The sequence below is a fragment of the Crassostrea angulata genome, chromosome 3, assembly GCF_025612915.1.
Source record: "Crassostrea angulata isolate pt1a10 chromosome 3, ASM2561291v2, whole genome shotgun sequence".
Classification (NCBI taxonomy): domain Eukaryota; kingdom Metazoa; phylum Mollusca; class Bivalvia; order Ostreida; family Ostreidae; genus Magallana; species Magallana angulata.
The window spans coordinates 56,023,204-56,047,204 of NC_069113.1; the positions used below are offsets into that span (position 1 = coordinate 56,023,204).

Sequence of the window (24,001 nt, forward strand, 5' to 3'; positions counted from 1 at the left end):
ATCTGCGACCTGTGGTCCCCTTAGTCATTGACCAGCATATCACAGGCCATCGGCCAACATAGATCAGGCTTTCTCAATATCATATCATACATGTAATTCTTTAACAAAATATCATTCATGAAAATATGATAAATTGGTTAAATTGTGTGCTTTTACAAAAAGAGCATGATGGAAATCATTTAAATTTTTGTTTAAGTGTTCGTTAGTCGGAATTTTTTTTCAGTGTAGAATTTGTAATTCAGGAGCCAGTTAAACTTCTTGTGTGGCTTTAAAAGAAAGTTAAATGTTTATGAAATGTCCCCCTCATCCCCTCCACCTTACCAATGATTTTTCTGGTTCCCTTTTATTATTATAAACATATTATGATAGTATGAATTCCTTGCAACATTTATTATTTTATTAACAGTAGATTTCTAATTTTACGCTAATACTTAATTCCGTGATTCGACTGCTTTGATCAAATCGCGGGAATTTAAAATCGCGAACGTCTAAACCTTGTTATAACTTCATTAATTTTACATTTGTCCGAAAAATAAAAGCAAGATTTTAAAATCTGCGAGCATTCTATCAAAAATTGCTGAATAGAGTACATTTTTCTTCATGAAGAATAGAGATGAATTTGATTGTGATGACAGTTTTATTTACTGGGACTAGTGCCATTTTTCTACGACGTGATACAATTTGGGTTTATTCAATTAAGATAATTCTACTGATTTTTCTACTAGCCGCCCTATCTGGAAAAACGTAGATATATACATTTTTCATTGGTAACAGTTTTCATCAAAATAAACGATAAATGTCATATTTTTCCCTAATTAATTAAACTCTTTTGTAACTAAACAAACTCAAATATAAAAAAAACCGCGATTCATGTACAAACACATCTATAATTCCACTGATTTGCTTGAACAAGGATTAGTGCATTTTTCATTAATAGAATTGTTACTTTATTCTAGAATACATATTTATCACATCGAAGAAGAGCTTTTTATAAGCTGTTAATAAACACTTGTACCGCAATATCATTATTCAATGTAAAATATTCAGCGCAGAGAATACATACAAAATGTACAAGAGTGAAAAAGTTATATAAATCACTTTTGATTGCTTTCGTAGTTGTTATGAAACTCGTAAACAATTAAGGAATAAGAAAACATTCTTTTGAGTATTATATTATACAAAAATTTAGATTATTGGGAATCATAAATAAACAGAAAGTGATGAAAATTCTATATAGTATGTTTATGAGTTTTATTACAGGTGATACACTTACAAAGGAAGGAAACTAATGCACATCATTTCTATCACATCAATGTATCCAGGATCAATTATCTATGTAAAGTTTAAATCTTTATACAGCTTTTATATGTAAACGGTGTCAGTGCTGGGTCGAGCGCAGATTTTTATGGTTTAAAACGAAGCCAGAAGTATCCGCTTTTCTACCCAAATCATAAACCAGAGTTAAGGTGGCTCTATACACCCTTTTTGATGACGCAGTACGCAAAAAAGTAAATATGGAAGGATGCAATTCCGGTACTGGCTGATTTAAACTGAGGCAAATTCTATGGGGACCGCTCTTTTGAAAATTTGTTAAATGAATAGATTTAGTTTAATTGGAAAATTCATTACTTAACAAGTAATGTGGTATGTGACACCTTCAGGTTGTGTAGTATTATTTATCGAAGTAAACAGTAAAATCAAGTATAGTTTTTAAAATAGGAGTTTCTTTCCCATCACCGACATCTTACAGCGAAGAGCATTGGGGTAGTGGGTTTATTACAAATCTGGAGGTCATGAGTTCGAACCCGGTTGAGGACAATACAATTTTAAACTTTTCAAAATTTTATAAAACGTATATTTTGGTTGAATTCTGTGAAAGAAAATTCTTAACCGGTGAACGTATTTCAATTATAATATACTTTAATCCACATTATTATTGACAGATGTTCCTTACCACCTTAAGGGGATGGGAAGGTGGCTTTGAATTTCTCTCAGGTTGGGCTTTGAATTTCTCTCAGGTTGGGATATATAAATCCTATTAGTTAATTTTCCCCTTTAATTATTTGACTTAGTTTTGCATTAAAGCCAATATATTCACTTATATAGGCATATAATGAAATATGTATGTATTTATTATTCCAACATGATATTTAGGAAATTTTCTTCAACTCAGAAATGAAAAGTCTCCAAGGTGTTTGGGCCTTGGGACTTAGGAAGGATAAATCTTACCCGAGGAACTTTCACATCAAATAAAAATTAAAATATTTTTTGTGTTTATTTGCAATTATTTTCATTCAATTTTTTATGTCACATTTCTTAAAATACATTTTCTTATAACATCAAGCAGCTTTTTCAGATGATTTGTCAACAGAGTAAGAAAATATGAAAAATTATGTATTGGGGAAATACTAAGAAAAAATTGCAATAATAACATTTTTGAATGTTAAGAAGTATTATACATTTTAGGCGTCCGAAGGAAATATCCATCATCTGACCAAAAACATCTCTTTCAATTTGTAAATAGTTAGGTTTTTAAAAATTATTTTACAAAAAACACGAAAAAACATTGAAAAATTCTTTAAAAATACCTATAGTATCCCTTTCATCATTCTTATATTTGATAAGTATATGTTTTGTGATCTTCTATTGAAAATTGGAATAAACTGTGGGTGTATAGAGCCACCTTAAGCTAAACGTCGCGTGCTCAGTCTACAGTATGACGTTATATTTTATATACGTAAAAGTTGTGTCTTCGGAAATAGCCGAAGAGATATTTGTGATTCCGAGAATTTTTCATTTCTTCTTTCAATGTTTATCCATTTCATTGGTTCATAAATTTTCTGTTTAAACTTAATAACTATCTAAAAGATCGGTTTCTTGGTGTTAATGTTTTTATTTATCAACTAGTCTTAGCTCCTGATTACTTATCATGCCTCGGGATCATAAAAAAAATTCAAACTTGAGTCAAAACTTAGGTCAGTCCTAAAATTATAGTTTATCATGAAACGAAAATCGGAATTTGCAATTAACAATTTTATACAATGACATTTTAAATGAACATGTTCCTTTTTAAAATAACAAACTTTTAATAATTTTACTCATCGTGTTAAAATGACTTTAGGCCGATTTTAAAACATTATATCCAAGGTGAACTTGCAATGTTTCGTCTATTGACATCATTTTTTATCTAATTGAATAAGATTTATTTTTTTATTCATTTTTTAACTCATATAAGTCGTGTTTTAATGACCTCAGACCAATTTCAAAACATCATATCTAAGTTACGTTTGGTGTTAATCTTTTTCGATAGGATTTGATGAAATTAAAATAACTTTTTAAAAGAGAGAGAGAGAGAGAGAGAGAGAGAGAGATGAATTTGAAATATTCAGGATATGTTACTATATTTTGAAGTTGTGCACCATTATTAAGTTGTTTTGCACCAGTGGCGTCATTTCTTGGAGCTCGCTTTGGCACGAAAACTGGGTACACTTTTTGGTTCAAACATTTTTCATACGTTGTGATTTGTGTCTTTTTATAAGTTGATAATTTGTTACGATGTATATAACGACGGTGATAGAGTACCAAAAATTCTTTCCAATAAAATTATAAGCGAAAATACTCGTAAAGTTTATCACTAATAATTTAAAAAGGATAAATATTTTGTAATGCATAAAAGAAGCAAAGATGTTTATCAGTTTATGTTTATTTCAGCCATTTTTCACCGAAGATCAGACTTGAAGTTCATACATTTTGCAATTTTTCCTGTCGTCACTTCCGGTCTTGATTAACAGCCGCTTTTGTAAAATTTTATGACCTATTTTATGCAGAGCTGACCTCAGAAACCATCAAAGACATGACTATGAAATTTTCAGGATATGTAGAGCATAGTTTGAATTAATGCACTATTTAGTTGTTTTATGCCAGTGGTGCAATTTCTTTGAGCTCGCCTAGGCCTTATAATTGGGTAAGAATTTTGAATAAAATTTTCATACGTTTTGATCTCTATCTTATTTCCAGTTGATATTGTTACAACATATATAACATAAGTGGTAGAAATAACATGTTCTTTCAAACAAAATCTGGAAAAGGGGCTAACACTCTAATTAGGGGCCAAGAGACTCTAAAATCTATTACAAATAACTTAAAAACGATCAGTATTTTACAATGCCTTATATAAGCAGCAAAGTTGTTGATAGTAACAGTTTCTATCAGAGAAAATCACTGCCACGTCCATTTATTACGTAATTAGGGATTTTTAAGGGTTCTAAGTCCTGAAACTTTGACGCAGTATATCTAGAGAACAATACCTATTTTGTTAAGCATTGTAAAAGAGAAAATAACAGCATTGATAATTCCAATCCATTTCACTAATTAAAACACCAATTCATGTCCCCATTACGGATCTATAGAGCTGACCACTAAAATATTCAACCCGTTGTATCTCAAAAATGAACAAATTTTTTTTTTAGTATTTATGAGACCTTTTGTATGAAATCAATAAAAAGAGGCCAATTTAAGAATCGTTTAAGTCTATTACAAATAACTTGAAAACCATAAAGATTTTGTAATGCAGTATAGAAGCATAGGTGTTGATCGCAACAATATCTGTTTGAAAAACCCATTTCTACATCCATTAATGACGTTACTAGAGAACTTTAAGGGCCAAAGTCCCCAAACGTTGACTTCAAATATGTAGAGAAGGATACATATTTTGTTGTAGAAAAAAAAAATGTCTGCTTTGATTATTGTAATCAAACTTTAATGCATTTCTGTTAAAGTCATTAAATGATCTGGACAATTAAAATGTTTAAAACAACACGTCAAGAAAAACAATCTTCTACTGAATCGCATGCTGACTGGCGTTTTTCATTCTAATTGCTAGACTATAATTAATTACCTAATTGTCTACGGACTTTTCCGTTTTTTCCCGATTACGACAAAGTGCACATGGCGGTGTGACCAGTCATCAGAGGATGCTCACTCCTCCTAGGCATCTGATCCTACCACCATCTTTGTACAGGTCCGTGTTGCTCTGCTTTGAATTTGTATTTCGTTTTATGGATTTTTTAGATGGTTGACAGTTTGTTATTGTCATTTTTTTCATGCATGTACCATCTTTAAATTTGTATTTATTCATTGTAGATTCAACAATTCAATGTTTTAAATTAACTGTAGAATCATTTTTTATTCGTAGGGTTTAATATTCGTGGGTAGCCAAAATTTTGCGAAATTTCGTCTGTAGCAAGGTGAATTTTGTCAATAAATTTTAAACAAATGCATGGATATACGTTCGTGAGAATGTAAATTCGTGTGCAAAGGTTACCCACGAAAGCCACGAACATTGGTCCCCTACGAACAATGATGATTCCACAGTATATGCTTAGCCTAGAAATTCATAACTTAAGAAATTCAAGTCATGCATGCTACTTACAGTTTTACAAAACGTACACATGTACGTTTTACAACGTTTCGCACCCTTTACAAATGGCAATCGGTAGTTATAGAAACAAAGTGACCTTGATTAATGAAAATGTTATCGTGACACCGGTTGACAGGATGCGGGGTTCGTTGTTCAAATTTTAAGAAATCAATTGAGCGCAGGATAGTTTTACAACATTAGGTTATGTATTTAGTTAATCAATTTATGCGACTATATAAAATATCATTATATTGATAATTTATCATTGTATGCATATAATATGCCCACGTACTTAGGAGACATGTGGTTATTTTAAAAGACCAGGTATCTTTTAAGTTTTGGCGGTGTTCCATGTGCCATTGCATTGATCATTTGTTTTTGTATGCATTAAAATAGACTGTATGCACGCACTGCATTACACAAAAGAAAATTATTAATTATCTAATTTGGTGGAAAGATGAATCACCGGAAGTCAAAGATGGATACATATTTCTTTCTTACTGTCTTTCTTTTATCTTAGCTTATTTCATCCAGGGGATTTCTCGTACAATTCAAAAATAAAAGAAAAAAATAAACTCCTGATATATATAAAATTTTCATTCTTTTTTTAAACTGTTCGTCAGATTTGTCCTCTTTTATAAAGAAAAAATGTCCATGGGTAATCTTAAAACAGTTTCGGATTTATACTTTAAAATTTCAGAATTAGTGAAACATCAGTAAATATTGCTAATCTAATTTTGTTTTTTAAAATTAGGTTAAATATTTACTGATGTTTAAATAATTCTTCCCTTTGTAGAAAAAAATGATCAATAAACACAGCACCAAAGTCCGTATTAATATCAAACGATGCGATGTAGAGAAACATTAATTTAAGAACTGTACGAATTTTGTTTATGTGGAAAATTACTGTAAGCTTGCTTGATTCTCATATTTCTGGTAATAAGTTTTTTAATGCATTTCTGTAAAATAAAGTGTAATGCTCCAACGTTGCATAATTAAGCTTAGAGTCGAGAATTTTTTTTTTTTTCAAACTGTTGTTCAAACTTTGGACAATGTTTAGCTGGACGTGTTCAATGGTTATCGATAAGAGGCATGTTCTGCCATCTTGTACATGGGTCATTATTGGAATCCACCATTTGGTTGATAATTAGACTAAAATTTAATGAACTGTGAACATTTTGTCAGTGGTGTAACAGGCATATAGTATAGGGAAAATTTCTTAAATAAAATAAAATAATTCTTTTAAAATGATGAACATAAAGTTTATATCAACAAACTTCATTTAAAGTTATCATATTTTATAATACACTATAAGTCATTAAAAAATTGATTTTTTTTATAAAAATCACATGTAGATAATTTCATTTCTTTATTAGAACAAATTTGTTTTTACTTTGATCTTTTAATCAAGTATTTAAATAGGTAAAACATAATTATAGCATACAAAATGTCAATGGTGTAACAAATAATGTCAATGGTGTAACAGGTCTCATTTTCCAGATTAAGAAAACACAATTACAATTACAATGTAAATAGTCAAGCTTTCTTTATTGTGACAGTGTCTAACTTGTAAATTTTTTTTTATATATAATTTATTGTTTTTGTTCCATACATACTAATAATAATGTTGACATTAATAAATTCAGTTTTTATAAATTTTATACACATGCATACTCACTCACACACAAGTATATTTACATACTTTTTTCAATATTAGTGGTAAATAGTTACTTTGCTTCCAAAAAAAAACCCACAAAAATAACAAACCAAAAAATAAATAACAATAATATGAATAGTAATAATCATAATATCATGAAACTAATCTAAAATGTTTTTCCATGTAAGCCACAATTTTTCAAAATTGCGCAGCTTTTGATTTTGGATAGCAGCATATTTTTCTACATGATATTTTATTCTTAAATGACTGAGTAATCCAAGAAAATTTGGCATTTTATTTTGCATTAAGGATATAAAAATATATTGTTTAACATATAGAATCATAAAGTTTATAACCCTGTTATTTTTTGACAATGGTAGCTCACCAAGAATAACATTCGAAACATTAAAACCAACTCTTTAAGAGGTCTTTCTGTATATATGAAGACTTAAATCACTCCAGAGTGTTTGTACTTTATCACAAGCAATGAAAACATGTATTATTGTTTCAACATTTTCCATACAAAAACCACAACAATCAGAAGTTTTAATGTTAATTTTCTTAAGGTATTTTCCAACAGGAACAATTCTATGCAAGATTCGAAATTGTAACATCTGGGCAGAAGAATCACTGGTGGTTTTATAACAAATTTTAAAAACATCTTGCACTGATATTGTGTCTACTCCATATGGCCTAAGCTCTGCCTCCCACTTGCTGATTGAGGTTGGAATAGCCTCATTTTTATTTAAAAAATTATAAAAGATTTTTGAACATTTTTCAGAAGATATATATATGAGAGGTTCAAAAAATAAAGGTACATATGGATTAGGAAGTCTTTTGAAAGAAGACCTATCTATTAACAATTATTTCAAATATTTTGAAATAGCTGTAACAATGCTATTGTATTGCATCACAACACTGTCAGATAGATTGTATGTATTTTTAAGAACTCCAAAGTCTAAAAGATTACAATCATCATCAAAAAAATCTTGCACAACCTTTATTCCCTTTTCATACCAGGATTTTAAAAAAAAACTGGTTTGTTGTTCACTTTTATATTAGAGTTATACCACACTGGAAAAACTTTTATATTAGAGTTATACCACACTGTGAAAAACTTTTTTGTTCTTTCATTATAGAAAATCTTAAATAGCACGTTATCCCACTGACACAGTTTACATAGTATTTTTTGAGCTTACTAACATTTTCTGCCATATTTTCTATCACAATGATGTCATCACTGATACATTTATCTTTTTAGTAGCAGGGAATGATGTCACTATGATCTGGGGGATTTCAACTGTAGTACAATACTATTTACTTGATGTATTTTAAGATAGTTTTATATAATTTGCCTAGTAACACCAATGACAAAATTTTTTTGTACAAGCATATATCTCATCAAATTCATTGTTTTCAAACTCAAACGAGAACTTGTTAAGGAGCATAGCAGAAATTAAAATATGAATGTTGTTTTGAAAATTAACGGTGATTTTTGGAATAAAACATCAATATTATTGAAGATATTGTAGGTTAAAGACGTTAGAAAAATTTAATGACAACATAAATTCACTGAAATCTCATAACAAATAATATTTTTTTATACTTTAGGCAGTAAAATTGTCAATTTATTTGTTCAACAATATACATTTAAGTTTCTAAAATCCAATGGTACTGTATATATTCCCCAGAACATTATTTTTCCGCCTTTAAATTGACACTGACGCAAAAGACTGCATATTTTGATAATGACCCGTATATGTGGACGAAAATGTTAACATTTTTTAAATATTGATTCGTTTATGATAAAATACTTACCAAAACTGTTGTTAAAAGATAAAGAGCAATAAATATGAGGTTTTGCACTATATTTTATGCACACAAGTACAGATCAAATCATTGTCGATCGCTTAAAACTGCACAGCTGCAGACTAATACAGAAGATTTAAAAATCCATTTTAAATAATATGAAAGGTCATTGATGTCCACTCTGCAATGATTTTTTAAGAAAAATGTTAAAATTTGCATATTTTAATTGAAGCTTCGTCTCAAAATAGAGTACTCCATTCTTAGTGTCAGAAACTACCAGGTCTAGATATATAGATTTCATTTTGATAATAACTGAAACAATTCTATTATTTATATTTTTTAAAGTAGGTTTTTTTTCTTGTACATGACGATTTATATATGCATAGTCCTTCAAAATCACTATTCTAGCTTGCAGTCGCTCAGTGATTTCAATTAAAATTTAAAGCATTTTACACTTGTAAATCAATAAATTTTCTTATCTTGCATTTCTATTTAAATCTCTGATAAAACAGAATGTTGGTGTTTATTTGCATGAGTGCTAAAAGGTATATTAAAATTTCTTTTAGCTATTAGCCTAAGGGAAAGTTTCTTGTCTAAAAGCTCTGTCATTGCTACTGATATTTTACAAACTACTCTGCATCTGTGATGAGTTGTTTTAACGTTTTTTTACAGGGAGAAGATTTTAAACAACAAGACAAATTGAATCAGGATTGTTATTAAAGAAAAGATTAAATTCATCTCAAAGTTTTTTTTTCAATGTATTCCCTGCTGTAATTGTTTTGATTTTTTTGTAGTAGTTCGTGGTTTCAACTAATTGTTGAATATTAACAAGGGTGTGTTTTCTGACCTTAAAATGAAATTATTTTGCTCATGAATATCAATCATCAAAGTCAATCCTTCCATCCATATCTTTTTAATTTATTGGAATCATTTATAACGCACATTAATGTAGATAACGCTATTCATCTGAGCTCAGATATTTTATTTATATCATTTTGATTCCTCAGTAGATTAAATTTGTAAAGTTAAAAAATAGAAAAACTAAACATGCCAAATATTATTTCGGATAAAAATTAACCCCTGTGACAAAATTGAGAACATGTTATAATGATACCTGGCAGATCGTTTTTATAGACGATGCCAAATATTATCCAATTAAAAAATGATTTAGAGTTCCAGACTTTAGTTTCCTTAAAATTCAATTTTTGGATGAGAGAATAATTTCACCACTATCTAAAACTTACAGCATTTGCCTCGAAATGCTGAATTATTATTTTTTTTATTTACTCATCTAGCTATTAATAAAGTCGAAAGAAATTATAAGATTGGTTTTATTTTTGTTTATTTTCATACTGTATTTTATCTTAAAATACTAACATAAGGATAAAACTTTATATAATATTTAAAGCTTACAAATAAATATAAAATTGCACACACGACAATCTTTTGCATGCAAGCTAATTGTCTTGGCACACATCAATCTCTTGTATCTCGACTAGTCTCCTGTACTGCTTAACACAATGCTTTGGATGTGTTAACGCTTTTGACATCCCCCTTAGTCCTTGATGATGACATCATCTAATTGTTAGATATCTTCTCCAATTGGCTGTGTACCCAGGCTGCAATCACAGCTATGTTTCCATCATTGTGTCTTTGTATAAAAGGATGAATCTACAATTCACGATAGATAATCATAAACACAAATACAGAAAACGGGTTCCAACAACATAAAGACAACAACAAATGACCAGTATATAGTTTATCAACAGCTTATAAAATATTAGTTTAAATCAAGGGAATTTGGGTAAGTCAATGAAGGATTAGGTACCGGTATATGCTTATCGCACTGTACTGTGTTCTGTATATATAGAAGAATAAATTAATGCCTTACCAACAGGTCTTCTAGAGTGAGTCTGTCTTCTGGTTTTTGCTGCATACTGCCAAAAAAATAAACTATGAATCAACCATCCTCATTCATTTTGATCACTTGTGAGTATATGTACCATGCGTTTAAAAAAAGGATCATCATTACACATCATTAGGCTGTCAAATTCAATTGCAAAGTCAAATGTGGAGATTGCTGAGATCTCTTAATATTGTTTATGCTTTCTGACTTGTTCCTGGTACCAGCTGTAATATAATGATGTGATGTAGACATGATAAAACCAGCCCTGATACAATGATATAATGTTGACATGATAAGGTGATAAAGTACCAGCTCTGATATAATGATATGATGTCCACATGATTAGGTACCAACTCTGATACATTGATATGATGTCGACATGATAAGGTTCCAGCTCTGTTATAACGATATGATGTCAACATGATAAAGTGAGAAGGTACCAGCTCTGATATAACAATATGATGTCGATAAGATGAGGTGATTTAGTACCAGCTCTGGTATAAAAATATGATGTTAACATGATAAGGTTGTAAGGTACCAAATCTGGTATAACAATATGATGTCAACATGATAAGGTTGTAAGGTATCAGCCCTGATACATTGACATGATGTCAACATGATAAGGTGATAAAGTACCAGCTCTGGTATATCGATACGACGTCGACATGATGAGCTGATAAGGTATCAGCTCTGATACATTGATATGATGTCAACATAAGGTGATAAGGTACCAGCTCTGATATAACGATATGATGTCGACATGATAAAGTGATACGGTACCAACTCTGGTATAACAATATGATGTCGACATGATAAGGTACCAGCTCTGGTATAACGATATGATATCAACATGATAAGGTGAGAAGGTACCAGCTCTGATATAACGATATGATGTCGACATGATAAAGTACCAACTCTGGTATAACAATATGATGTCGACGTGATAAGGTACCAGCTCTGGTATAACGATATGATGTCAACATGATAAGGTGAGAAGGTACCAGCTCTGATATAAAGATGTGATGTCAACATGATAAGGTGATAAGGTACTAGCCCTGATATAATGATATGATGTCGAGTATTGACATGATAAAGGTAGCAGTCCCGATACATTTATATGATCTCGACGTGATAAGGCGATGTGTCATGATGACATGGTACTGCCTCTTTATCTGACTTACCAGTGAGCCACCAGATTTACAAAGTCCGGAGAGAAGTGGTCGTCTGACAACTGGGGAGTTTCCTGAAAGCAGAACAAATCCAAGCGTTCACTTTAACAACTTTGGTATCAATTGGATCATATCTTAAAAAAGCCTCGCTCTGCTTTAAGCTCAACATGATTATTTTACTCTCAAAGCTTTGTAAGTACAGATTCAGGCCTCATTAGCAATTTCATCAACTTTTCTAGTAATATATGTACTAGACAAATCATGCATAGTTAATTCTGTTTTAATATACATATATATTTTGATAACCAATGCCAATTTTGAATTCAAGAAAACTAATTAATATCATTATACGACGGTTAATTTAATCAGTATTAAAGGTACTTACATCATTAATAATGGAAGACAAGAGACCCATTGGCTGAAAAGTATAATCATGGTAAAAAAAAAATTATAAATATAAAGATTTCCAACACATGTAACTGCTTTATATCATATAAATTGCACCACATGTATGCTGTCAGACTGTAGAAATTTTATTTGTTATGAATTATTGAATAATGTTTTAAACAAACAGTGAAAAAATAGTGGCATCTTCTTTACTATTTCCAACAATGTAAACTTTTTGATAATATACAAGTCTCCAAATAAATACACAGTTATGCATTTTTAACTCGAATTTCAAAAAACTAACTTACTTTCAGTAACCATGTGTAATTTCATAAACATGAACATATACAGTATCAAATATGATATAGTTTGAATCCCTACCTTTTCTGGATTCTGAAACAAAAGAAACACAGAATGAATGACTTTATCATTTCAAGTACCCAGCAAAGGGTCAATGATTGACTTTATCATTTTTTTAAAGTATTAAGCAGTCGGTCATAGAATGACTTTTTTATTTTAAGTATTCAGCAGTGGGTCATTGTTGGAAGGTGCTCTACATTCATTTACATTAACTTTGTCAGTTTGGAACAATGTTATTTGGTACGTACATGTTGGTATGGAAATTTCCCACTTGCTAACTGAAATAATAAAAAAATAAAATTTTATCAACACTTTTTGTACATACTAGTTTGTGTCTATATTTAGGTTTAACAATAGGATTTTGAGACTAAAAAATTAAACAGAATTGTGTGAATCAAACGTTTTATTGAAACAATCAGAGAGATGACTCACTTCAAACTACAGATAAAAGGTGCTACACAAATAAATATCTTTTTGTTTTTTCTATAACAGTTTATCAGATTAATCCATCTATTATAACAATGAGTTATTGAGTGCACTCACTTCAAATAGAGTGATTCCAAGACTCCAGATCTCAGCAGGTGTGCCATAGTCCTCTCCTTTAATTCTCTCGGGCTGAAAACAGAAAGGTGTGTCTAAATGAAGTCAATAGCAACAAAACTCCAGGGATCATAGAATGATTGTTATCTATGAGTGTTCATATCTTATTCAACAGACGAGCTTCATTCTTCATAAATTTATTGGAACATATCTCTATTGTTTTTACCGACAGTATTACGGTACATGTACATGTATCATGGAATTCGATCTATACTAAACATGGAGTACAAAGGTAATTTAACTTTCTACACAAGCAATTTATAAGATTTGTTCACAAAATGAGATGAAAATTATCTGAATATCTGATATAGAATGCACATTTCTTAATAAGAAGTGTTTTGTCCTTGTCAACTTACGGCCATGTAAGCGTTGGATCCTATGTAAGTTTTGGCAATCGACCTCTCCAACTACAAAAGTAAACAAAAGAGAAGTACAGTTCAAAGGTCACTCACTGAACTAGTTGACATTCAGTACTTCACAGAAGAAGTTAATATTCTTATTAGCAGAAAGGTCACCAGTAATAGTGATACATGTATTACATAAACTATCATAACTGCACTTCTAGCTGTCTGTCAGAATCAACAATACAACCCATTCAAAACCAGTGTTATAACCAACATGATTGGTTGCTATCTCTGTAATTAACATCGAGTTTACCTTCAGACAGACAAACCTTACCTGTGACCTGACCCCAGACAAACCTTACCTGTGACCTGACCCCCGACAAACCGTACCTGTGACCTGACCCCCGACAAACCTTACCTGTGACCTGACCCCAGACAAACCTTACCTGTGACCTGACCCCAGACAAACATTACCTGTGACCTGACCCCAGACAAACCTTACCTGTGACCTGACCCCAGACAAACCTTACCTGTGACCTGACCCCAGACAAACCTTACCTGTGACCTGACCCCAGACAAACCTTACCTGTGACCTGACCCCAGACAAACCATACCTGTGACCTGACCCCAGACAAACCTTACCTGTGACCTGACCCCCGACAAACCGTACCTGTGTACTGACTCCAAAGTCACAGAGCTTCACCTGGCCCTGTGTGTTGACTAGAATATTGGAGGGTTTGATGTCTGAAACATTAAGGATTACATATCAACATACATGTACATGCATTGTTCTAATTTTTATCCAAAATGTCTGTAATAAATGTCATTACTTTTAGAGAGTACTGTAGTGTTGTGCAAAAAGTATCATCATTTCAGATAAGTTTTCCAAAAAAAAACAAAAAACAATTTATGCTTTCAACCCAACACATCTATAATTCATCTCTATCTCATTCACATGTAGGATAACATTTTTCATCTCTCATGCAGGAATTGTCAATCTTTCATGACTACGAGTTTAGGGAGTTTTTTAATCTCATATGAAATCCCCCAGTAGGAATTAATCTGTCACCCACCTCTGTGTAGAATCTTCAGACTCCACATATAACACAGACCCTGGATAATGTTGACAGCCATTCTTCCCAAGACCGGCTCAGGAATCGGGGCATATTTATCTAAAGCACCTCCTGCAATAAAGTACATGTATTTCAAAATGTCCAATGTTGCAATGTATTGTCCCGTTGCAAGAGAAATAAGTTACAAAAAGATAGAATTAAGAGTGAAATCATACTGAAATATTATTTTTAATCCAATACATGTAGTATGTTTTAATTTTCTTTGTGAAATTCAAGATGGAATACTGTGGTTTCATTAATTTTCATGGGTATCAATTTTCGTGGATTTTCTGAAAACCACAGTTTCAAGGATACGTAATTTCGTGGCCAATGATCCTATCAGTACAAAATGTTAGTTGATATTGAACTTCAATGAACATTTAATTTCGTGGATCAACTTAACAACGAAATCCACGAAAATTAGTATTCAACGAATATTGATGAAACCACAGTAAGATAAATGTAGTTTCAATAGAAAAAAGACCTTTCTATTAAACATTTTAATGTAGAATTCTTCGAGGTAAAAATGACTTTTATGAATAATTACAAATAGATTAAGGAGCGAATAAGGGTAGGATATCTTTAATATAAAAAAAAAAGTAAAGCTATAATTTATTTCAAATCAGATAATTGTAAATGAATTCTCCTCACCGTCCATAAACTCTGTACAGATATAGATCCTGTTTTCATTGAAGAAAGCTTTGTAGAACCCGATGATGACCGGAGACTGACACTGAAATAACATAAGATTGATAGAGTACAACGATAGCTTCCATCAGCTACTAATAGGAGAAGTGATTGTGTGACTAAATTTACTATACATGTTCTGTATTGAAAGAGCATATATTTTTCTCTACTATAGTTACAGTGCATGGTTTACCGTCTTGTAACTTCAGTGATAGATTTACTATTTTGTAGGGTGTAGACCATGATCAACTTAACTGTAGTTATGATAAGATGATTATGACATGTTCAACAGTGGTAGCTTAGAAGCTGTGTGAGCTACTGACCTTATTTAGGATGTCTAGGCAGTGTCTAGGAGCTGTGTGAGCTACTGACCTGAGTGAGGATGTCTAGGAAGTGTTTAGGAGTTGTGTGAACTACTGACCTTATTCAGAATATCTAGCTCTGATAGAATCTGTTCCTGTGTTTTCTGGTCCACCTCTAACTTCACAATCTACAACAGACAACCCTGATATCAGTATCTCTGATCTACAACAGACAGCATAGATATCAATATCTCTGATCTACAACAGACAACCCTAATATTAATATATCTGATCTACAACAGACAACCCTGATATCCATATCTCTGATCTACAACAGACAACCCTAATATTAATATATCTGATCTACAACAGACAACCCTGATATCCATATCTCTGATCTACAACAGACAACCCTGATATCAATATCTCTGATCTACAACAGACAACCCTGATATCAATATATCTGATCTACAATAGACAACCCTAATATCAATATATCTGATCTTCAACAGTCCACCCTGATGTCAATATCTCTGATCTACAACAGACAGCCCTGATACCAATATCTCTGATCTACAACAGACAACATAGATATCAATAACTCTGATCTACAACAGACAACCCTGATATCAATATATCTGATCTACAACAGACAACCCAGATATCCATATTTCTGATCTACAACAGACAGCCCTGATATCAAGATCTCTGATCTACAACAGACAACCCTGATATCAAGATCTCTGATCTACAACAGACAACCCTGATATCAATATCTCTGATCTACAACAGACAGCCCTGATATCAAGATCTCTGATCTACAACAGACAACCCAGATATCCATATTTCTGATCTACAACAGACAGCCCTGATATCAATATCTCTGATCTACAACAGACAACCCTGATATCAATATATCTGATCTACAACAGTCCACCCTGATATCAGTATCTCTGATCTACATCAGTCCACCCTGATATCAATATCTCTGATCTACAACAGACAACCATGATATCAACAACTCTGATCTATAACAGACAACCCTGATATCAATATATCTGATCTTAAACAGTCCACCCTGATATCAGTATCTCTGATCTACAACAGACAACCCTGATATCAAGATCTCTGATCTACAACAGACAACCCAGATATCCATATCTCTGATCTACAACAGACAGCCCTGATATCAATATCTCTGATCTACAACAGACAACCCTGATATCAACAACTCTGATCTATAACAGACAACCCTGATATCAATATCTCTTATCTACAACAGACAACCCTGATATCAATATCTCTGATCTACAATAGACAACCCTAATATCAATATCTCTGATTTATAACAAACAACCCTGATATCAAGATCTCTGATCTACAACAGACAACCCTGATATCAATATCTCTGATCTACAACAGACAACCCAGATATCCATATTTCTGACCTATAACAGACAAAACTCTGACTTCAACATCTCAAGCTTCACCATCTATAACATACAATCATCAAAATGCCGTACTGTTATTCAACACCTCTAACTATTTTCATGAACTTTTTACTACAAAATTATTCATTTAAATCAGTTTGTTTGAAGTTAAATAAATTCTTCAATCTGCATCATTCTATAAATATGTATAACAGTTTAAAGAATGGCAATGTTCTGACTGACCTTGACAGCCATTATGGTTCCATTAGGTTGGTGTAAAGCTCTATAAAAAAAATTCAATTACTGATACAAAAAATGATGTAGTTTCTTTCACAAAATAGTATGTCAAATTTACTTATTGATCAATGTGACCTATTTATTTCATCCACATGACCTACTTATAGACTTGGCCTCCACTTCCTCCGCCAAGCATCTGTAAAATCTTTAGATCCGGCTCAATCTGCGGGTGGAAATCGGCGGGTGTCTGACTCTGGGGAACCAGTATTGTGGGGGCACCTGCTATGTTTGGATCATTGGGAGGTAACTGTGAAGGGGCTGGATTTTCTCTTGTTGTGTCTGTCTTTGGTCTCTGACTTTGTCTGAAAGTTATATTTTACCACTGTACAGTTCTTAACAAAATAATTCACCTTTATTGATAGTGATAAAAGCGTGATAAATACTAAGACAAACATTTGTTTTGTTTTGTTATTTTCTGATACAAAAAATGCATCAATCTTCAGAACCAAGAGAGGCAAAAACAATCAAACTGACCTATCTAAAGGAAATCAATATAAGAAGAAAATAACTGGGACATTATATTTGAAGAAAAATGACATGAGCTCTCTTAAATAATGAATCATTCTTTTATCTAGAAGCAGTAATATATAGTAAATAGTGCCTGTTTGGGAGGGTAACAGTTGAAATTGACATCCAAAGAAAACCGTTGTCAACCAACGTGAAGCGAAAGTTGACAATGGATTTCAAGGGGTGACCATTTCAACTGTTATCCTCCCAAATAGGCACTATTCATTTTATCATACTGAATATCATAATTTTAAAGCAAACTTAACTGCTTTTCTATAGGAATGACCTGAATTCTACTGCGAATCGTACGCACTTTATTTACAAGCATGTAACAATTCGTTGGGTTACCCATTGCCAAGTGTGTTGCTAACGCTGAAGGTAATAGAACGGATTATAAACTGCGTCTAAACCAATCAGATTTCAGTTTTTAACACATAAGTATAATAAACTAAAATGGTAGTCTTTTTATCTATTATAGAATAAAAGACATACATGTAACCCCTCAAAAAGATCCCACATAAAATCAAACATGAGCTACTCTGTACTAGTCTCTGATCTTCTAGGTTCTATTGTTATGACGGGTGGACAATTTTGACAAGAGAAACAGGTCACTCACCTCGGGATGTGTCTGACGGTTTGAACTGGTTTGGATGACCGGGCACTGGGATGAGTATCTATCTGTAAACAGAACATATCTCCCATTATGTCAGTGTTTGGAGGGGGGGGGGGGGGGTACCTTTCTAATTTGGGACATAAATATTATCATGGTGACAGGAATAGACACATTTCTTTATACACTGGCCACTTGCCCTTTCAACTGTAATGTAATTTTCTCATTAAAAGAGTTAGAACTTTTAGTCATACTGGATCAATATTTATAACTCCAAAAGAGAAAGTATTCTTCACAAAGCACTCACCTAAATTCAAAATAATATAGTCCAAGACTCTCTGTATAAGCTCTCTGCCACACACATTCATAAAATTTCCTTTTTTGACATAAAACTACTAAAGGTAAAATTACCCAAAATACTAGTCTCTATAGAAAATTAAAAAGGCCTTTAACAAGAGAACTGTAAATATGTTGCCACATGAAAGGGTTTAAACATGTGACTCAGGTCACAACCAGATAAAGTCTTACTACATATATAAGGACATTCATACTTCATACATTAACTTATGCCAAAATTCAAATAAAATTAATGTACCTTTAATCCAAATTTGTTTCTGTTTTGAGGAGTTTTCCCAACTAAAATATAAAACAAAAAGAATTTTACAAGGTATGTCTCTTATCAGTATCAATAACGTACATGTAATATGTCAGTATATTTGTACGAGCTGATGTCATTGTTTCGTTTTATCTACTTGCATTATTAATCAGGATCTACTTAGAACCTTAAATTATTATGATCAAACAAAACAGCAAATTAACATTACTGTGATTTACTAATTTTATACATTTAATTCAGTGATTCAATTGTTTTGCATCAAATTGCAAGAATGTAAAATCATGAAATTCAATACCGAATTTTTATCATAATGTCTGTCTGAAAAATGAAAAAGAGATTTTTGAATCCCCAATTTACACAGATATTAATTCCTCATGTTTAATTATGAATCTATAGTATGTCAATAAGGCATGGTAATAACTAAACTTGCTACATCAATTTAAACCAGTGATTACAAAGAACAGTTAACTGAGAAAATTAAATCCATCTAAAATCATTTAACGAGCCGAAATTGGAATTATCTGGGATGTGTTTGGACTAACCTCTGGGGTAGATAATCAGGGGAGGTAGAAGTCCACACTGTATGTCATCTTCACTCAGGGTCTCAAAGTACTGAAATATACAGATTTATGTATCACATTATGCTAATTATGTATCCCAGTACTGCATTTGTACCAGTTTTAAATAATAAATGGCTGGAGGATATAACTGACATCACAAGAGTATATCTAATTAAAATTGAGCTCATATGAAAGTGAACTAACTGCCTGAAACATGGCTGCCATCTCTTCATCACTCCGAACTGTGATTCGCTCATCGTCTTCATCTTCATCTACATGGACATGAAAGCAGCCATTGAGCAATATAAGACAGATAGTTTAGATATATGCAAGTAGAGGTAAGTACGCCTTTGACAGATAAATACCCTAGCAGTGCAGAGTATTTCACACTACTCTAAAGACAGGTACATAAGCTTTATATATGCATCTATGGTATATACTTACACTCAAATGCTGTCACACTTGTTTGGGGGAGAACTTGAGCAATTACTTCCTGAAAAAAAACAACAACAACACACATTCAAATAAAACCCAAAAATTGAAATCTACAAATGTGAAAGCCAAACCATGACTTGAACCTTGACCCTTAGAAACTCAATAATGGAGAATTACCAACTGAACTATTCAAGGCATGCAACTTGATGGAATCAATCAGAACATCACAATACTATACGGCGTTAACTGACACAAGCCATATCTAATGACAAAATCATTTTTGTATATTACACACATAACAACTTCATGAAATACTATCGCGTGTATTTAATGGCGTGTTAGCGTTGATTCAGAAGAATCTTGAAGATGCGCATGAACTTTCATCGAGGAAATTCGAACTATATGAGAAAATCTGTACCAAAAGGGAAATTTACATACTAATGCCTGGTGAAATGAAATCGCATTAGGTTGAACCATCCAATCCATGTCCTGTTCCTGTTCTGTTCGAATTCTTATCGTAAAAGGTGGCTGATTCATGCTTTGGCAGCTTCATTAGATTTTCATGCATATGCAGATCGATCCCGATGTATTTTGATGATGAACCCGATTTGAATTAGGGAATGGTGCATTGCTTAGCATACATGTAGTGATAACTTTCATATCATATAATATGTTTTACGGTGTGACCGTTGGGGCGAGCGCAGAAGGAACCACACATCTGTCATCATTGTTAAATGCAACCCGTGGACTTGCCCTAACCAAAAAACTTTGGCTTTGTCTCGAAAACTTAAATTACCACCGCAAGGAACCCGAAATTATCAAACTTTTATTCCAATGGCCCCTTCCTAGTCTTATACACTTAAACAAACTACCACTGAGCATTAATAAAATGTTAAACAGACTTACATTGTATTAAAATATTTTGATAAACACACGCCGTTTTTTTTATGTAGATACAATTATGTTTTATCTTTTCTTTACCTTTTAATAATGATCATTAAAATCAGTAAAAATAAATTTTGTCTGTTATTTCTCATTTTGTTCCTTGTTGTAACCCGTGTTTTAATTATTTTCCTCAGTGACATTAATTTTATTTTAAATCTTTTTAATTTTTGTACGCTTTGTAAGCGTTGTAGACATGTGCCCTCACCCCTTTCTTAGTGTGTGATATCCAATATTATTTGACCACATATGCAACTATATAACAAATACATGTACCGGTAGATATTTTAACAGTTTATCTATTCATTACAAAATGACGTGGCTGCACGTAGATCTAATAATGATAAGACTTTTCTTTCTTAATAATTTTTTGTCACCTACCTAACGTATGCATATATGATTGGATCAATATGACAATAAATTTAGCATGGAACTTGCATGTGTATTTACTAAGCAAAAAAAAAATCATCAAAACAAAACTAATCAGCCAAAGAGTCACCGTTAACACTGATACTGAGTACTTCCTACATGATCCAGTACATATGCTTGATCCACCTCTAAATGTATCGCGGGAAATTAAAGGGACATGTTCACGATTTTGGTCAAAAATTATTTTTTCGATTTTAATGTTTACAATGCTTCAGTAAGGCATTTTTAATAAACAACAAAAAATTTGAGAGTCATTCGGTGAGTTATTATCTAGTTACAGAGCTTACAATTCTTTGCTATGTAAACAAAACTTTTGTTTACATTTTGAATGTTGAAATGAAAATTCCAGTTTTAGACCTAAAATGAATGTGTTAATCGTTAGGAACTGTTTATTTATGCTTAAAATGATTGGTAAGATTTACAAACCAGCTTTAAAATTTTTTTTACTGGTATATTGAACCTATGTAAACAAAAACAGGGCACGAGCCTTGTTTACATGCCGAAGAATTGTAAGTCCTGTATCTTGCTTAAAACTCAACGACTGGCACCCAAATTTCATATGATCATTAGAAATGCATTCCTAAAGCATTGCAAATAATAAAAACAGAAAAATAAAATTTGACCAAAATCGTGACCATGCCCCTTTAAAACGCGAGATCTTTGTGACGTCATAGTTAACATTCTTTTGCGCTCGACAGTTTTCGTAAATTGTCGGACAAATTCGGAGAAGAAATGACGTCATACGTCAGCAAAAGTACAGGTTTTTTTACGTAAGCTTAAGAGGAAAAAAAAGAAAATTTAAAGTTTTCCAAAAATCTTCAAAATCCTAATCCGTGGGGGGGGGGGGGGGGGGGGGGACTCAACTATACTTCCAAAAAAATTCTTCCCTACCAAAAAAATTTTTCCTCCAAATCTTGAAATTCCTAGTCCGTGGGTGGGGGGGGGGGGGGGGTAGTACCTTCAATTTGACTACTCATTTCCTTATTTTCATATCAATTTTTTACTAACTTCCAAAAAAATGGGGGGGGGGGCCAACTCCATTATCATTCATTTTTTTATATGTAAATTTTAAAAAATTTGCTGCTGCGAGAAAAAGTGGGGGGGCCAGGCCCCCCCTGCCCCCCCCCCCCCCCCCCCCCCCCCTGATGCTACGTGCCTGTTTTAGAAGGATTTTTTTATTGTTAAATGAAAATAATGTATGCGATGTAGAGGTAAGAATTTTCCGTAGAAACACTTTCTGTTCCACCATGTTGCTATGCAGCGCAAAGGATCACTGGGATAGTAGAACATTTTCACGTGGCCTCATAAAATTTTCTTTGAACAATGTGCAGATTTCAACTCGAATTTCCTCCGTTCGTACACGTTGTCTATGGAGCTCGCTACGCGAGCGGCGCTTCGCGCCGCCTCGCTGCGCTCGCTATTATGATATTGGTACACAAAGCTCGTGAAGTTAGTGTCGCAAAATAAAAGTACCGAGCAAGACAAATGCTGCGTATAAAAGATAACTTACTCCATGTTTTTTTCCAGGGGTGGGGCTATGGTGGCAGGGGATAGTTTTTTTGGTCGAGGAAATGTGAGGCAGATAGTTCTCATATATGAGATTTAATTTTTCAGTGGATTTTTAAATTTGCTAAAATTGGTTTGCATGCAGGCGACACATGGTCCCGACTCTTGAGAATTTTTAAACATTTCAGAATAAAACAAGTACAACTTACATATAGCACTATAAAGAACAGCCAGGGACGGTCTCAAAATTTTCTGAAAAATTGCCCCTTTTTCACATTTTCACGGGTCCAGAACCACGCTCCAGTCCCGAGCAACTGCCATAAACTACCATATGATTTGTAGCTTAATGTATACCCATGCAAATAATCACCAATTGATGGGGGGTCAATCACCTTCTTTTCGAGTGATATTTCGTGTTCTGAACCCACCCTACTTTTCAAGCACAAAACCGAAAGTGAAAATTTTGGCCTCAGTTTCGCATTTTTATTCCATATCTGATGAAAAGTGCTACCAGTATTAAAGTGTCATATATCAATGAAATTGACTTGAGCTCCTCTATCCACAAAATGAAAGCAATAAATATTCTAGCAATTTATACCCCTCAAATAACCAGCCAAACCCCAGGTTCTCCCTTTATTTCAAAATTTTGACCGGGACTTTCCTTCGAAACTATCCCCTGCCACCTATATTAAGGCATTTAATCAATGCTTTCATCATTTAGATGCACCTGTGATTTTTTTTTTGAATCAATAATCGGTCATTATTTAATGGAAATGATTCAGTTGCTTTAAATTCAGCAATGCAGAAATTCAAACCCAGGATGCCCAAATCTCCTGTGTCAAGTACTCTCATATACTAAATGATCAATCTGGCATCAGCCATCTACATCTAACTGGTCTGACTGTCACAGATCTTCC

At 32.6% G+C, this 24,001-nt stretch overlaps 1 protein-coding gene across 1 annotated transcript; it reads right to left on the reverse strand.

Annotated features, from left to right (window-relative positions):
* Positions 1 to 10,243: 10,243 nt before the first annotated feature.
* Positions 10,244 to 20,813, reverse strand: LOC128177284 (dual specificity mitogen-activated protein kinase kinase 5-like). Its single transcript, XM_052843941.1, has 20 exons — positions 20,646 to 20,813; positions 20,217 to 20,265; positions 19,977 to 20,044; positions 19,755 to 19,824; positions 19,192 to 19,232; positions 18,603 to 18,664; positions 17,581 to 17,781; positions 17,426 to 17,465; positions 15,872 to 15,940; positions 15,415 to 15,496; positions 14,725 to 14,835; positions 14,322 to 14,395; positions 13,664 to 13,714; positions 13,251 to 13,322; positions 12,956 to 12,985; positions 12,729 to 12,740; positions 12,346 to 12,378; positions 11,973 to 12,034; positions 10,777 to 10,822; positions 10,244 to 10,556 (listed from the first exon to the last, which is right to left on the reverse strand). The coding sequence occupies exons 1-20, from the start codon at positions 20,742 to 20,744 to the stop codon at positions 10,464 to 10,466; spliced, it is 1,365 nt and encodes a 454-aa protein (XP_052699901.1). The 5' UTR covers positions 20,745 to 20,813; the 3' UTR covers positions 10,244 to 10,463.
* Between the last annotated feature and the right edge of the window lie 3,188 nt (positions 20,814 to 24,001).

Coding starts and splice junctions, on each gene's coding strand:
- LOC128177284 (XM_052843941.1), bottom strand. CDS start 20,744: ATGAATCAGCCACCTTTTACGATAAGAATTCGAACAGAACAGGAACAG. Junction 15,497..15,871: donor AGCTAGATATTCTGAATAAG/GTCAGTAGTTCA, acceptor ATGTTATTTCAG/TGTCAGTCTCCGGTCATCAT. Junction 12,035..12,345: donor TGTCTTCCATTATTAATGAT/GTAAGTACCTTT, acceptor TTCTGCTTTCAG/GAAACTCCCCAGTTGTCAGA.